Source organism: Heteronotia binoei, chromosome 6 (assembly GCF_032191835.1).
Source record: "Heteronotia binoei isolate CCM8104 ecotype False Entrance Well chromosome 6, APGP_CSIRO_Hbin_v1, whole genome shotgun sequence".
Classification (NCBI taxonomy): domain Eukaryota; kingdom Metazoa; phylum Chordata; class Lepidosauria; order Squamata; family Gekkonidae; genus Heteronotia; species Heteronotia binoei.
Genome location: NC_083228.1, coordinates 43,172,362 through 43,188,084, shown reverse-complemented (window position 1 = coordinate 43,188,084; position 15,723 = coordinate 43,172,362). Strand labels below are relative to the sequence as shown.

Genomic DNA, 15,723 nt, shown 5'->3' with positions numbered 1-15,723 from the left:
TGGTTTATTTCCCTCCCCCCCCTTCCCCCTTCTGAAACACGCCTACACCAAATGAAAAGCCATCGCAGCCGGATCCTAACCACGTTGAGCCGGAAAGAACAACCACTGAAATCCGTCGGACCCAACAAGCTGATCCTTAATGCGTGTTTACTCGGGAGTAAGTGAGCCGAGACTGTTTGGGACCGTTTGCGAAGGCCGTGAGTCGTCATCGACTTCAGTGGGCTTTACTCCCGAGTAACCGTGCGAAGGATCAGGCTGGGCGCACGTGTCCCATCGTAGTCTTTTTTAGCGTAGGGAGTCCAGGCTGGAGAGATGCTAGTGGACTCTTCTGGACTGTTTCGGATCTTGGCAGTAGTATCCCGAGTGCCAGATCCGCCAAAGGGTCTCCCCCTACCCCAGGGTGTATATACATAGCGGTCCAGGACCCTTCTCCATCCGCCTGCTGTAGTCACGTATTTAAGCATAAACTTTCTGGTGCCAAGTATTCGCTACACCCAAGAAGAAGACGGGAGGGAAGCGGACGAGCCATGCCTCAAGGGAGCAACTTTCGATGGGGTGGTTGGCTGGCTTGCGAGAGGAAGGAAGGGACTGAGGGGGAGCTCTCCCTGCCCTTGGGAGACAAACACCCCTCTGGCCGGCCTGTCGGTCGGTCGGTCTCCCCTCCTTCCCGTTCCCCCTCTGAGGACAGCATTAGGAGGCGATTAGCGAGCCTGCGGGTGAAACACAAACGGAGGGAGAGCCTCTGGCTTTCAATTAGAACACTACCGAGTTCAGGGACTGGGCGAGAGGGAGGCGGCCTTCGGGTATAAATCACTCCCAGGCCTGGGGAGAGGGAAAGCGGGGGGGGGGATGGTGATCCCCCCCCCCTCAAAGCTGGGTTTGTCCCGTAGATCCCCCACCCTCCAGGTTGGATGGGGTCCAAGACATGCCGAAGGGTGGAGCCGGGCGGGGCGTTTGGGAGAGAGTTCGCGCGTGTTCCTGTGTCCCACGTGGAAAGGAGCGCTCTGGTTCTCAAGCAATAAAACTGATCGTGGTGGAAAAAAACATACTGGCTGGCGGTGTTGCTCTTTCTCGTGCATGTGTTCGCCGTGGCATGCAAGATAAGCGGGGAAACAGAGAAGAGGCCAGTGGAACTCCTCGAGGAGGAGGGTGGGGTCGACCTTTCTGAGCCTTTATGGGGGAGGGGGCTTTGGCTGTGCTGGGAGAGGTTTTCTGCACATCCTCAAGACACATTTCTTTCTTACTGCTACCCAGATTTCAGGGCTAAACATGCTAGACTGTTAAAAAGCAGACAACCAGGCTAAACCCGAAAGGGGGAGGGGAGAGAAAATTTGATATGTGTGTGTTTGAACCTAGACTACAAGTTACCTGCCCTCACCTGGATAACGCAGGCTAGCCTGATCTGGTCAGCTCTCAGAGACTAAGAAGGGTCAGCCCTGCTTAATAATTGAGACCAGCAAGGAAGCCCGGGGTCTCTACGTAGAGGCGGGTATTGGCACACTGCCACTGAATGTCTCTTGCCTTGAATCCCCTACTGGGTTGCCATAAATTGGCTGCAGCTTGATAGCCAAAGTTGCCTTACATAATTATTCTGACTTAACTGAGGTGTTAGCTAACATATTCAAATGCTATATTTGAGCTGGAAAGTGTCAACAATAATGCTGATTAATTAATTTTATTGCAACCTCTACCCCCCCCCCTCCCCTCCCCTTTTTAAAGACTCATACTTTCCAGTGAACCCAAGGCTATGAATGGTAGAACTTTTAGATTTGGTTTCCTGAGACCCTAATTTGTTCACAGAGCATAGCAAAATCCCTGTGCATCAGGCACTGAGATGTTCTGGAGGGTTCTTAGCCCTGGGAGGCCGCAGCAGGCTCGCCAGTTGTGTTGCATTGAAGAAAACTTCACCATGACCATCACATATAAAGATCTCTAAGAATAATAAAAACTTCACGCATTTGTCTGAAACGGCCTACCAAACATAGTTGCTTTCACAGGACAACAATATCAGCCAGTTATTTGGAACCAGTGCAAAGGTTTAAACAAAAAGAGAACTCAGTCTCTTTAGTTGCTGAGGCCTGTTTTATTTGGGGGGGGGGTGTTTTTTCTTTTCTTAAAGCAATGCAGCGACTAAAGAAGTTACATGCAGCCTACCGTCCATGGACAATCACCTACCAAGGGCTGGATAAGCTTGATTTTGCTACAGAAACAGTGGGTTGTCATCTACTTGGCAGTGCTGACGGCCTGTTCTGTCTCATGGTTACAACTTGGGTGTGTCTTTATTAAGACAAAGTCACCAAGAGAAAGTTCATCCCACTAGGAGGGGTTTTTTGCCATATATTGGCGTGCGCTCAAGAACTCTGCTGCAGTATAGCTGAGTCTAAGGTTGCCAGTCTGAGATTCTGGGAGGGCTTTGTTATAGCTTGCTGGCATGTATATACACATTCTGTGAGATGGGACACTGCACCTCATAATATCCTCTCTTCAGTACCAACTATTCTATGCAACCATTGCTTCAGCAGAATATGGCCATTGAAACTGCACCTAGAACATTCCAAAATAAGTGTTTTGTGTGTTTCACTAATTATACTGCAAATTTTTATCTTACTAGAGAGCCCTAGAGCCTGTTCAAATGTGTCAGAATTCCTAATTTGGCAAATCTCAGCAAGCAGTTGTTTTCAGAGTCTGCAAGCCACCACACAGAAGACCTCTCTTCAACAGTGGAGACATTAAATGGTTCTTCTCTAAATTGGATTAATAACAGGGACATAAGTCAGAGGGAAGGCATGTTCCTGGCTATCCCGCACCCAGACTATACAGAGCTTTCAGGCTAACAAGCAAGCTGCTTGATTCAGCTCAGACATCCATTGGTATCCAGTGGTGTCGACCTGGAGACTGATCTGTTGCAGCTTTTGAGTCTTCAAAAGGAGCCTCCCCAAAGTGCATTACAGCCATACAGATGGAACATCAGTAAAGATCCACCACAGAAGTCAAGTCCTTCTTTTCCAGGCAGGGTGTAGTTGGCTAGTCAGATAAAGTAAATAAAATGCCATTCCTCCCACCCTCCTCTTTCCCATTCAGGAGACCTGGATCTAGAAGTGCTCACACACCAGCAGTTTCCAATGCAGTGTAACCCCCTCCATATAGGACACTGCATTTCTAGTGCACTACCAATACTACCATCAGCAACTCTGCCTTGTGCAGACTGAAATTGTGTTTCCTTTGTCTGGCAAGTCTTCAGGGCTCATTTGTGACAGCACAGACCAATGAAAAAAAGAGAAAGCTTGTGCAGATGTTTTGTGGGGTGTGGGGATGTTGTAGCAGCAGCAGGTTGGAGCATGAGCATACCCCATGTAGACTGGCTGTGCAATTTGTACATTCTGTTTTTCCACAGTACATATTTCACTATTGGGTTTTGTACTTATTGAACATTATGCATACACTCACACGCATAGATCTTGTGTGTATGGATGGGAGCACATGAGCATGTGCGTGCTGCCTGCACACACAGTTAACTGAAACAAACTCGATATGAATCTGCACATGATCCAGTGTAGGCAACAGAAGAAAATTGGCAAAAGACCTACTTGTATTATTTAATCCTTTCTGGGTCTAGTAAGTTTTGTCCAACCCTGTCATTGTCTGGTTTTTCTTGTTCATCCACAGTGCCAATTTAAGGCAGTTTGAACTGATCTATTTCCATTAACTGGAATGGCTCCAGACCGGCAGCCTTCCACTTCATTGAAATCACTGGAATTCAAGCTGACGGGTACTGAGCTGTAAATCAATGAAACTTTTATTTAAAAAATGTTCGCAGACTGAGCATTTGCCCTGCGTTCAACAAGTCCAGATTTCCTCCGTCACCTCATTTCCACTCAAGGAAAACTTGTTGGTTTTCGTTAATGACACAAGAAGTCATCCAGAGACACTCGGTTATCTCTTCCCTTTCTTAAGAGTCGGGGGAAGATGTTGCAGCAGAAAACATGCCGCCCTCAATAAAAGCAATTCAATTCTGGTCTAAGACTCCTGCGAAACTCAGCCCTCATCTTGCAAGCGTGTGTTGCTGCTCTGCAACTGCAAGCCATAAAAGGGTGAGAAATTCTTTTGCGGCCTACTAGGCAATTAATTTCTTATTACAAACACACACACCCTTTAGAGTTGGAATTGGCTGTTTAAGAAGAAAAGTCCACTGCCTTGCTCCAAATTAATCAGAAACATGTGGGGGGGGGCGTAGGATGGACTGGAAGCAGCATAGGGGAGTCTCGCTTTCCCGGAAGGCCTACGACAAAGTTTCCGGAAAGAGTGCCGCTCAGCAGTTTGGAAATAGGGGGAATTTGTTGGGAAAGGAGAGTTCCAGATGGTCAGCCCTGTGAGCTACTGTAGCAAACAAAAGTTCAGCGGCACTTTAAAGACCAATATAATTAATTCAAGCGTGAGGATTTCTCAGTCGGAGGCAGGAATATTTTAAATCAACCCTCCTTTAAAGACCACTTCTGGGGTAAAAAGTGTAGTTTGGGCCTCCAAATTTTGTGGTCTTTGGTTGGGCTACATTTCACTTCCAGACACTTTCATTTGGCGTAACATGAGAATAATTTGTGTTCCTGAAAAATTAGAGATTAGGCTGGATCAGACCTAATAGAGAAAGTGTGAGGGGACAGTCGATGACCTGGGTAATTGCGAGACTTTAGGTTTGCATTGCAAGCTTAATTGAGCACTTTGTTTATGTTAAAGCCTAATTTTTATCCCACACTGGAAGATCTCCCTAATAACTTCAGGACAATCCTGTAATAGGTTAGATTAAGCTGAGACAGTCACTCAAAGAATTTTACAATAAATGGGGGTTTGTATCCTCATCCTCCAACTTCTAGTCCTTATAAAACAAGTATCTAATCATGTGCAGAGTGCCTCTCCGCATCTAAGCTTCTTTCCTTCTTGAGGGGGCTACGTATGTTCAGGCAACTTCCACAAATACCATATAATAACACACAGTTGCCCATAGGTGGACAGGCACTCCAAAGTCTCAGCTATGTTTTCCAGTGATAGGTTTTAAGCTGTGATAGTGCTTCCAGATCAGAGGAAATGTTTCTAAATGGGACTGAACCCCAGTGCTCCTCAATGCAGAAATTAAGGATTAGAACACAGTTCTAAGAGCCGGCATTATGTATGTATTTTGCTGCATTCATACCCTGTTTTCCACCCCAATGGATATTCAAAGTGGCTGAAACTTACAAGGGCAGTCCATTTTCATAGGCAACACAATTTTCATCTTAAATCTCTTGTGCACATTGTCAGGTTGAGAGACAAAATGGAACCAAAACTGTTTTGAATCAATTTTAGGCTGGCCAGTGAGGACCTCTTCATTGCACCTGAAGTACTGTGCTGTACTCCATCCACGTTTAACCAAATATAACCTGCCTGTAAGGTGCCACTGCATCCTTATTTTCAGGGCGATTGGGTGATCAGGCTGAAACTTTAAAATAAAAAAAAAATCTTTTGCTTGTGGTTGAGGAGCAGATAGATCCAAAAGCTTCCCTCTCAAAAGGCAAACTCTCATAAGAAAAAGGTCTCCAGTTTGTCCAAGAACTTAATGCCAGACTTTAGCTAGGAATGGCAGTCAGGAGCATATTAATTCAAAACTACAGTACAATTCAGCCTATCTTCACTTAGAACACCCCTTCACTTAGAACTTCCTTCGCTTTGAACACCATTTAGAACACAAGGCTTGCTGAGTCAAGACAGCCTTTGCTTGGCTTACTTCATGGATAGTTAAACATGGGTAGGAGTGCTACCGAGGGAAAGGAAACATTTTCCTCATATGCCCATTTCACATGGCATGCAAATATTCTCAGTCTCCTACAGTTCCATCCAACTCACGTTGTACACACTGTACCTATCGCTTTAACCAGCAGAAGAGGTCTATTTATTTTATATCATTTATACTATACATTTTGAAGGCACAAACCTGGTTGCTTGTCTCTTCAACTTGTACTGATAAAATCACTATAATAAATATACTATCATTCACAATTTAATATGCCCAAGAGTGGGCTTTGAATTTTGCTAAACAGTTTTCCCACCCCTCTACTGAAATTTCTTTGCATGTGTGCACACATATTAAAAGGGAAAAAAGCTCTAAGGTCTTGCATTATTTATTTTTTCAGGTTTGCTTGTTGCCACCTGGATTCTCTGCCTCCCATACATGAGTATCTTTTTCCAGCTCTGTGCTTCCCTGCCAGTTTATACCCTAATTCGCAATACATGATGGCTGTTAGTTTAATCTCTTCCAATGCCCCTCATATCCCTGTAGCCAGTGACCAGAGCAGTTCTTCCTGGACTCTCTTTTGCTGGCCTTTCTGAACATTTGAATGTGAGCATTTTCACATGAGTTGCTTGTGTCTAATTGCCACTTCTCTCACACAGTCCATCCACACATAGAAGTTAGAGATGCAATATTTAATCAGTTAATTAACTACAAAGGATGATTAACTCAATTATCATAGCAACTTTCAGAAATACTTCATTTATTTGATTTGCACATAATCTGCAACCAGCAAGTGCCCTTTTAGGAGGGTACTTACTGGTTGAAGATTATGTGCAAAACTGCACATAATCTGCTGCCCTTCTCTTTCATACCACATATATTTTTTTTAAAAGTATGCTCTGTGTCAAAACTATTGTTTTTATTCACAGGAAAATTTATGCGATTTTGACTGATTAACTATTTAATCAAGTGGCTGCCCTAATACTGTAGTTTGGAACGTAAAAGGAATCCAGTTAAATTGTCTGAAATTCTATGCAGCAAAATGGCCTTACACTTCCTTTTCTGACACAGGTTGCACTTGCAAGCAGCAGATTCATGGGTGACAGATGGGATAGGTGCAGCCTACTCTTCTTTTCCTCCAGCCAGTGCTGGATTAAACCCTGTGGAGGCCACTAGGCAGTCAAAATCTCAGGGGCCTCCTCACAAATTATCTCAGTCGGAGCACCCGACCCGCCACCCGCAGGCCCCGCTGCAGCCTGCAGGCACCTTCTCAAAAGCCCCTTTGACAAAACTGGGGGTGGGGGGAAGGCAAAGAGAGGCAAACTTGGCAACGATGCCAGCAGCAGTCACATCAGGCAAGATGAGCAAAGAGCAGCTCAGTTTGTGGCTGTGTGTGCAGGCTGGGAGGGCTGCAAATGGGGAAAACAGGGGAGGGAGCCAGCCTGGGGCCTCTAGAGGCATAGGGGCCCAAATGCCTAATTGGCCAAATGCCTAATTGTTGGCCAAGTAACCTACTTGGCCTAATTGTTAATCCAGCCCTGCCTCCAGCTGGGAGGGGGGTGACTGTAGCCAGTTGAAGCCCCCCCCCCAAGTGCAGGGCCCAAGGCAGCTGTTGCACACTGGCTAAGATCACCTCTACTTTCACACGTCTGCTTTTACAGGAAAACTGAGGCAGGCCTCAGTGCTTAAAGCATCTCTCTCCTGGTAAGTTTTCAGGCATCTGATGTGGGCTTGAAGTTAGTTGCCTCCCTCCCTAGAAAAACTTAACACACTGTTCTCAAATGCAGTGTGGTATAATGGTTATACGGTCAGATAGGAGCTGGAAGACAGGTTCAAACCCTTACCGCCATGGAAACTTGCTGGACCAGTCATTCTCTCTCAACCTTAACCTGTTGCTATGGGGATAAAATGGAGGAGATGAGGACAATCTCCTAAGCCTATTTGTCTCCATTGGGGGAAAAGGCAGGGAATGAATAAATAAACAGGCAAGCCAGCCGTCTGGTTCCCACTGAAATCAATGGTGAAATTGTCAGTGCCGACCTTGCAGCAAGAATATTATTGGTGTCTTCAAGCTCATTGCAGCAGGTCTTCTTCCTTTATGATGCTTCTCCTTTACTCAGGATCCTCTCTTCCCAAAGGCAAACTGACCCGACAAAAGGAAAAAACTCCCCCTCCCAGGAAGAGATGACACAGCAAACTCCACACATGAAAGAAGCAGACGAAAGGGATCCTTGTGGCCCATCTCAAAGGGTGACATTTTGCAAGAAGAGAAGCTTGTTAAATAATTTATTGATTTATACAAAGTCTTTCCAACCATAAGAGTTTCGCCCATTGAAAATCAAGTTTTGCAGCAGTTCTCTCTCCCTTTCAACGCAATTTCAAAGAAAAAGGGGAGATCAACGAAGCCGTCCAAATCCAAAATAAAAGAGGAGGAAAGAAAACTTTTTTTTGCACTAGAAATATACATCACAAAATCTGTAATTTTCTATATACAAAGTGGCTGAGCAGGAGTCCACCATCCATATACAAAAACAGTAACAAAACCTTGACTGTTAGGAGGGGGGAGGGATAAACCAAGAAAAAGTAAGCTTTCCTAAATGCAAACCACTCTGCCTCAATTCTATGCCCGTTTGCTTCAAAGGGAACTCCATTTGGGAGCTCCCCCCCCCCCCTCAAAACAAGCCTGCTCAGATCAAGGTATGATTGGGAAGGAAGTTCCGTCAAAAACTAGGCTGCAGCAGCATTTAAACAGAGAGGGTTGGGGAGAAATAAGGCTACTGAAGTCCCCTCGAGCCCAGTGGGAGGTACTTTTGAGGACGGGGAGGCAGCCGGATCTTCCGCTTGGGAAGCAAGCCCCCCGTGGTGCCACGAGCATGGGCACTGTTGCAACCACTTTAAGGTTCCGCATCTCCTCCCAGCTTCGAACTTCCTTCGCAGCCTGCCAGGGGCTGTGAGTCTCGCTGGCTCCCATTTCCAACTACAGCCCGGGGGGAGGAGGTTGCACCCCCTCCCCCCCCAGCGCTTCTCTACCAGGCCAAGAGCTTTTGCAGTCCCAGCTTCTCCCTCTCGCTCCGTTCACCCAAAAGCTGCTTCTACTGAGATTCCCAGGGGACTACACTGTGGATGGCGCGCGGCCCAACAGAGCAGCAAAAGGATTCCCAGTGGGAACTAACATTCCTAGGAGTTCCGCCAGCTCAGAGTTGGGAAAGACCCGGAGGGGGGTTTTGGGGGGTGGGGAGCTTAAGGAGGGCGGAGTTTGGGGGGAGGGAAGGGACTTCAGTGGGGTACACTGCCATAGAGTCCACCTTCCAGAGCGGCCATTTTCTCCTGGAGATGGGTCGTCATCCCAGGAGATCTCCAGTCACCCCCTGGAGGTTGACAATCTTACTTCTCAGCCCTGTTTGTTGGGAGGAAAGGCTTGTATAGACGCAATCCGGTTTCAGGGCGGCAGAGAGAGAACAGACCAGATTTTTTTGGGAGGGGGGGGGAAATAACTGAACCAGGGAAAGACCCCATTGGTCAAAGGTGCCGAGCTTGTCTCCTCCTCCCCCCGACGTGACGAGTGGGAGGGAAAGAGGCGCCCGCTGCGGAGGAAGGGGGCGGCTTCCTGCCCCTAAGTAATGCCGTACAAGTCTATATACAGACGTTGCTTCCCCGCCGGGGCGGGCCGGGCTGTGCCTGTGCAGGCGCTGCGGCGGGCGGGCGGGGGCTGGGGGGCCGGGGTCGGCTACCCTGCTTGGCCGGGGGAGTGCGGGGTGGGGCGGGCGTCACGAGGGCTCGGAGGCGGCGTTGCTGCAGGGGCTGAGCAGGGCCAGGGGGGCGCCGGCCGCCGCCTTGTGCTTCTGGAGGAGCCGCGTGATCTTCTCGTCGTCGGAGTTGGGATCCAGCGGCTTGTTGTACTCGTCCTCGTCCTCGTTCTCCGAGCTCTCCTTCAGCTTCTCCGTCTCCGAGTCGTGCTTCTTCTTGGCCGACGCCATCTCGGCCGCGTGCCGCTTCCGCCACTTGGTCCGCCGGTTCTGGAACCACACCTGGGGAGGGGGAGGGAGGGGCATAAAGCAACACACCTGCCGTCAGCCCCCCCCCCCCCACAGGACAAGCCAGCCCCAGCCACTCTCTGGGGACCCCGAGGAGGCGGCGCGATCGCTCCACGCTTCTTGGCGCCCTGGCAGAGGCTGATTTCACACACACGACGTAACGCACTTTCAAACTGCATTTTGACAGTTCACACAGTAAAATCCAGTTGGAAAGTGGGTTGAAAGTGCATTGGTTAGTGTGTGTGATCGCAGCCAAAGAGCAACAGACGCAGCCCCGGGGTGTCGCGGGACAACCAAACCAGGATAACTGCCGCGGCTTAGTTGGGAATCGGTATTCTTGGATAATCCAAGCTCTCCTTTAATCAGAACACCCCCCCACACACACACACACACATTGCGAATAAGACAGGGTGATAAAAGAATTAGGACGCGCTGCGGGGGTGCGGAGGGATGGCCGTCGAATGAACTTCTGTAAGGGGGAGGAGGGGGGTGTATAGCGGACCATCAACGGAGCTTCAAAGGGCAACGCACAAACTTCCGCTTAAAGTATGGGTCGAATTAGCGTGCAAAGCAAGTCCATTTAGACCAACCGGAGGTCAAACTGGGAAGGGATACTGACAAATCCAGACGCTAAATCCAGACCCTAACGGAGCTCCACAGAACTCAAAAGGGCAAGGCCGCGGGGAATGCCCTCGCCAGTGCAATCCCGATCTTTTGGCTCCTGAGAAAGTAAGCGTGGGGCCCGAGCAGTTGCGCGTTTCCTCAGAAGTTAGTCTCATTTCTTTGCCCGGGATTTCACTGCAAAGGACACACGCATCCCAGCCGCATGCGCTCAGGACAGTCGGACTCTTTCTAAAGATTACAGCCTCGCGATCTCTGCCTAACGTTTTGTGGCAGATGCTTTAAATCCAGGACTTCCTATGAGTGCAATGCAGGCCTTTCCCCAGTTTAGCGGCCTGGGCCAAACCCCGGTGGGACCCAGACGCATTTCTCTAACTGGAATTCCTCCACCAAACACTCTCAGGCCTGTTTCCTTTTACTGAACTTAGGTCCGGCCTGGTATTTGCCCGGCACCGCCGACCCTTTGTGCTCCCAGCCTGGTTGACCCGCGGGCCTCTCCCTGACCCCCTCTCATCGTACCCCGCTCCGCTTTCACGCGACAGCCTTCCGCCCTCAGTGGATCGACTTGGGAATCAATTCGACGTGTTTAGAAGCAGGTTCCACCAGGTTTATGGTGAAGTAATCAACAGCGCTTTTTAATTTCGTTGGAAAATAAATGTAGGACAGCCGAATTCTAACTAGAAAGTTCACCCCGCACCGAACTCCGGGCGACTTCAGAACAAAATCGCCCACCAATGGACTGCTAAATCTTAACCTGATGTTCACCCATCCCCGCATGTACCTTCCTGTTTCAAGCGTCACCTTTTCCGCTACAACAGTTTGCAAAAACATAAGGTGGGAATAAGTCCCACTGAAACAAGTTGGTCTGACTACCAAGTTCAGGCTGCCATCACACACCCTAAATAATGCCCTTTCAATCCATTCTCAATGCACTTCCCAACTGGATTTTGCCAGTTCTCGCTGTCAAATAGAGCTGGGAAGTGCCTTGAAAGTGCTTTCGTTAGCGTGTGCGATCGCAGCTTCAGAGTTCAAATCTAGAATGGTTGGGACGCTATTCCGACTCGTCCTTTCAAAGGAGGCAAAGAAGGTTTTCTTTGGGGTCCTAAAAGGCGTAGGATGGCAAGCTCCACGACCCACTCTTCTTCTAGGCGCCCCGAAGGCCGCGGCCGCCAGGGACTCATTTGAGCCGAGGCTACTTCTGTTGCAACAGAAGAAAAAGCAAGATCTGAATGGCTGGTCTCCTCCTCCCGACTTCACCAAACAAACTTTCGAAGGGAGCGGTCCGAAATCACCTGCTCAAGTAGGGACAGCGGGGCACGATCCAGTTTGTGAAGTCCTACAGGAACCAATAGGGGCAAAAAGGGTTTCACTTCGCGGGATCGTGCAGCGATTAATTATAATGACAGTCGCCTATCTGAGGCCGTAAAATGTTCCGCTGCAACCCGTATTCTTCATAAAATTAGATTTTAAAAAGCCAGCAGGTGGCGGCTCTCTGTTTCCCCACCGTAGTGTGTTTTTGTTAGACAAAGTTGCACGTTTCAATGCCTCCTAAGACAATCAGAAAATTCGAAGAGCTTCCCTACAGATTTGGACTAAGGTACAAGGGATTTTAAATGTAAGAAATATTTCGGAAGGATAATTGTAGATTATTTTCGGGGGGGGGGATGTCCTCGTTTGAAAACGCCTGGCCTCTTTAAACAGCAATAAAACACACAAAAACGCTAGTAAATTCTCCCTGCAGAAGCCGAGGAGATCCGTTTTGGCTGCGGCCGCAAGAATGCTTCCGAAGAAGTCGGCCCATCTTTGGGATCAAGTTGCTAATCGCGAGAACACCAGGAATCCTAAATCCCTTTCGGCTAATATTTTTGATGCGGGGATTCATTTGCAAGCCAACCAGTTTAGGATTGCGGTGCGGAGCCGCGGGGTTTAGGCGAAGGGCCTTGGACCCAGCAGGGTAGCGGCGGTTTCTTAACTTGTTAGAAAATGAAATAGAGCCAAGTGGCCTTTCTCTTTAAAGAAAGGGGCGCAGGAATCCTTAAACCTGCCGGCTAAACAAATTCATTTCAAGTAAGCCCCATTTATTCCCCAAAGAAAAGCCTCCCTATTTCAACGCACACACTCAAGCCTTGCTTCCTCCGCAGGAATGTGCACTTTGGACTACGGGACTTCCTCCCAAAATAAACGTAAAGAGGCTAGCAGGAGTCACGCCCATTGCATGCCACAGGTGTGACTTTCAAAGACAGCGTCGTCAAATCCGGGTCCGACTCGCCCTGCCTGCGGGGGCCTCGGTCGTTCTTGGGAAGAGCCCCCCTCCCCGGTGGGTGAGCCTGGGGGCGGCCCGGGAGGCGCCTTACCTTGACTTGACTCTCCGTCATGCCCAGCGAGTAAGCCAGGCGGGCTCTCTCCGGCCCGGCCAAGTATTTCGTTTGCTCGAAGGTTTTTTCCAACGCGAAGATCTGCTGCCCGGAGAAAGTGGGCCGGGAGTGCTTCTTCTTGCCGTCTTTATCCAAAACCATCCCAGCCTGGGCTGGAAGCACCGGAGGGAGAGAGAAAGAGAGAGCCCCGTCAGGATCCCAGCTCCGGTTCTGGGCTTCCGCCCTCGGGCATCTCCCTTCGCAGAAGGGTCCCCTTTCCCCCCGGGGCCTTCTCCTGGGGCAGCCCCGGAAGCCAGTGGACTCCCAACCAGCTGCTCTCGGGACCCTTTCCGGACTCGCGGCCTACTTTCCCCCCTTCGCCCTCCCCATCTCGAGTGGGGTGGGGATGGATCGCAGCGAAGCACTCCGTCGAGCGAGCCAGGAGCTCGGGCTCCCTCTCCCGCGCTGCCCGCGGCGGCTGCCTCAGAACGAGCCCCCATCTCTCTGTAGGGCGCGGGGCGGCGCCTTTCCCTCGCCGGCTCGGTTTGGGGAGCCCAGACTCCTGCAAAGGCACCCTCGGCTTTCTGAGCATGTGCAGAAAGCCCTCCCTCCCTGATCCCCGGAATGGACGGGGCGGGGGGGGGGATCGAGCTCAGTCTCTGGCGAGGCATTTCCCTGGCCCTCCCGCCAAGTCCCGCGGCCGTCTCGTCCCTGCCCCGCTCCCCGGGCGTGGCTGCCGGCGGGCGGGCGGGCGAGCCTTCCTTCCTTCCTTCGTCCCTCCCTTGCTTACCGGGGCAGGCGAGGCGCGGGTCCCTCCAGGGCGAGCCTTGCATGACTCCGGGCCAGAAGATGGGCGGCCTGCCGGGGAGCTCGGCCAGGGGCTTGGGGTAGCGGGAGACGGCGGCGGCGGCGGCGGCCGGGCTGAAGTACATGCCTGCGGCGGCGGCGGCGGCCGTGGCCAGCCCGTTGAGGCGGGGCAGGCCGGAGAGGAGGTTGGTGGCGGCGCCGGCGGCCACGGGCCGGCCGAGGATGTCGCTGATGCCGTGCGGGGTGCCCAGCGGGAGCTGCGCGTTGAGGCCGCCCAGGGCCGGCGCCTTGAAGCCCGACGGGCCCTGCAGAGCGTAGGGGAAGAGCGACGTCTTCATCTCGGCCATGTTGTGCAGCGCGGCCAGCGGCGGGCTACTCAGCACGAAGGCGCCCGGGCGGTTAGCCTCCATCTGCCCCACCGCTAACATTGGGCAGCATCAAGGACGCGGCGCTCGGCGGCCGGCGAGGAAGGAAGGAAGGAAGGAAAGAAGGAAGGAAGGAAGGAAGGGAGCGAGGGAGGGAGGGAGGCGGCCAGGCCACCGAGGGAGCCGACTGGACCTCCCCCGCAGCCGCCCTCTCGACTCTCCACCGCCCCCCCCCAACTACTAGAGCCCAAGAACGGAAAGAAGAAAGAAAGAAAGAAAGAAAGAAAGAAAGAAAGAAAGAAAGAAAGAAAGAAAGAAAGAAAGAAAGAAAACAAACAAACGCTGGCCGCCTTCTCTCGCCAAAGTCACAAAGTTTTCCGCGCTGCTGCTAGAGGGAGTAGGAGGCGGTGGCGGCGATCGCGGCTTTCCCTGCTGGTTTGCGGCCGCTCAGGGCGGGCAGTGTCGTTCCGGCCGGAGGAAGGGAGAGGAAAAGGCGTGGCGTGAGCAGCAAGCCTTGGGAAGGAAAAACCACTCTCGGTGCGCCCAGATGTCTTCGGGCAACGTCACCTGTCGATGGCTTTGAACTCCCCCCCCCCCTTTTCTCTTTCTCTCTCCCCCAAATTGGATATCCTGCTGGAAGTCGGATGGAGGCGGGGAGTGACGCTGGAGAAGCTGCTTCTTCGTCTTTTTTTTTTTTCCTTCAAAATTTTTCCCCTCCCGCGGTAATTTTTTGGCGCTTCTGGGCAGAGTTCCCCTTCCTTCCCGCGAAATTGACTCAGCGCTGGAGTCCCGGACTCGGACCAGATGCACTGATAACCTCGCAGCCACCTGCCAGCCGCGCGCTCTGATTGGGCCACTTCTCGGCCGAGGCCTCCGCCATTGGCCAATCGACTGGCATTCCGGTCTTCCCGCTTTGCATCCACGTCACAACGGGAGGAGGAGGAGGGGCGGAGGAGGGGGGGGTAGAAAGAGCAACACTAAATGAGGGTTCTATTATAAAGTCAAGGTACTTTAAACGGCTGTAAATTTACCCACTGATTTATCTTTCAAAGGACTAAATAAATCCCGTGGAATGGGAGTTTAGTTAGGCTTAAGCTTTTTTTAAGGGAAAAAAAATATAATAGTATATATTTTATGGCATCGGAATCATGCAGATCAGCAAGGAACCTTTTTTTTTTTTGAGAAATCAGCCAAAGCAATTCCATGCCTTGATGTCGCACCAAATTAAAAACATTGAACAAAAGCCGAACTTGAAATACTCCAGACTGAAGGGGATGCATCCTCTCCGCCTTGTTCTGTATTAATTGGCCCCTTAGTGCATTGCTACGTCTCCCCCCCCTCCAGTGTATCTGATCTGCCCCCCCCCCCCGCGCTCGATTGTACGTTCCGGATGCTGGAGAATTGCTTGCTACTCAACGGGTGCCGTTCCAGTCTTTTAGCTCTATTATGTCTGAGATGTCGATGATTATCTCTCTGGCTCTTGGGCGTCTTTATTGCCCGGACTCGCTTCTGATATGTCTCCGTCTTATCTCGCCAAAGACCTTAAAAACAGACCAAGCAGACCTTTGTCCCTATTGATCACCTCGAGGAGGGCTCTTGTCGCCAAGCCGGCCCGCTCTCCCCCCTCCCTCCCTCCCCCCGACTTCACTCCAGAGGGTCGCAAGGTGGTTGGTGGGATGCGATTCGGACCAACAAACAATCGGCTCTCCCTGCCGCCCGGAGTCTTTGGTTTTCCAGCTTTCAACGTCTTCTCTACCTCTTTCTGCCCATTTGTTTTCAGT

The 15,723-nt window shown here is 50.8% G+C and overlaps 1 protein-coding gene across 1 annotated transcript; it reads right to left on the bottom strand.

Moving 5' to 3' along the window:
- Window positions 1-9,493: 9,493 nt before the first annotated feature.
- NKX6-2 (NK6 homeobox 2) lies at window positions 9,494-14,007 on the bottom strand. The gene is made up of 3 exons (XM_060240828.1): window positions 13,561-14,007; window positions 12,771-12,943; window positions 9,494-9,789 (listed from the first exon to the last, which is right to left on the bottom strand). Exons 1-3 carry the CDS (start codon window positions 14,003-14,005, stop codon window positions 9,529-9,531), a joined length of 879 nt encoding a protein of 292 aa, XP_060096811.1. The 5' UTR covers window positions 14,006-14,007; the 3' UTR covers window positions 9,494-9,528.
- Between the last annotated feature and the right edge of the window lie 1,716 nt (window positions 14,008-15,723).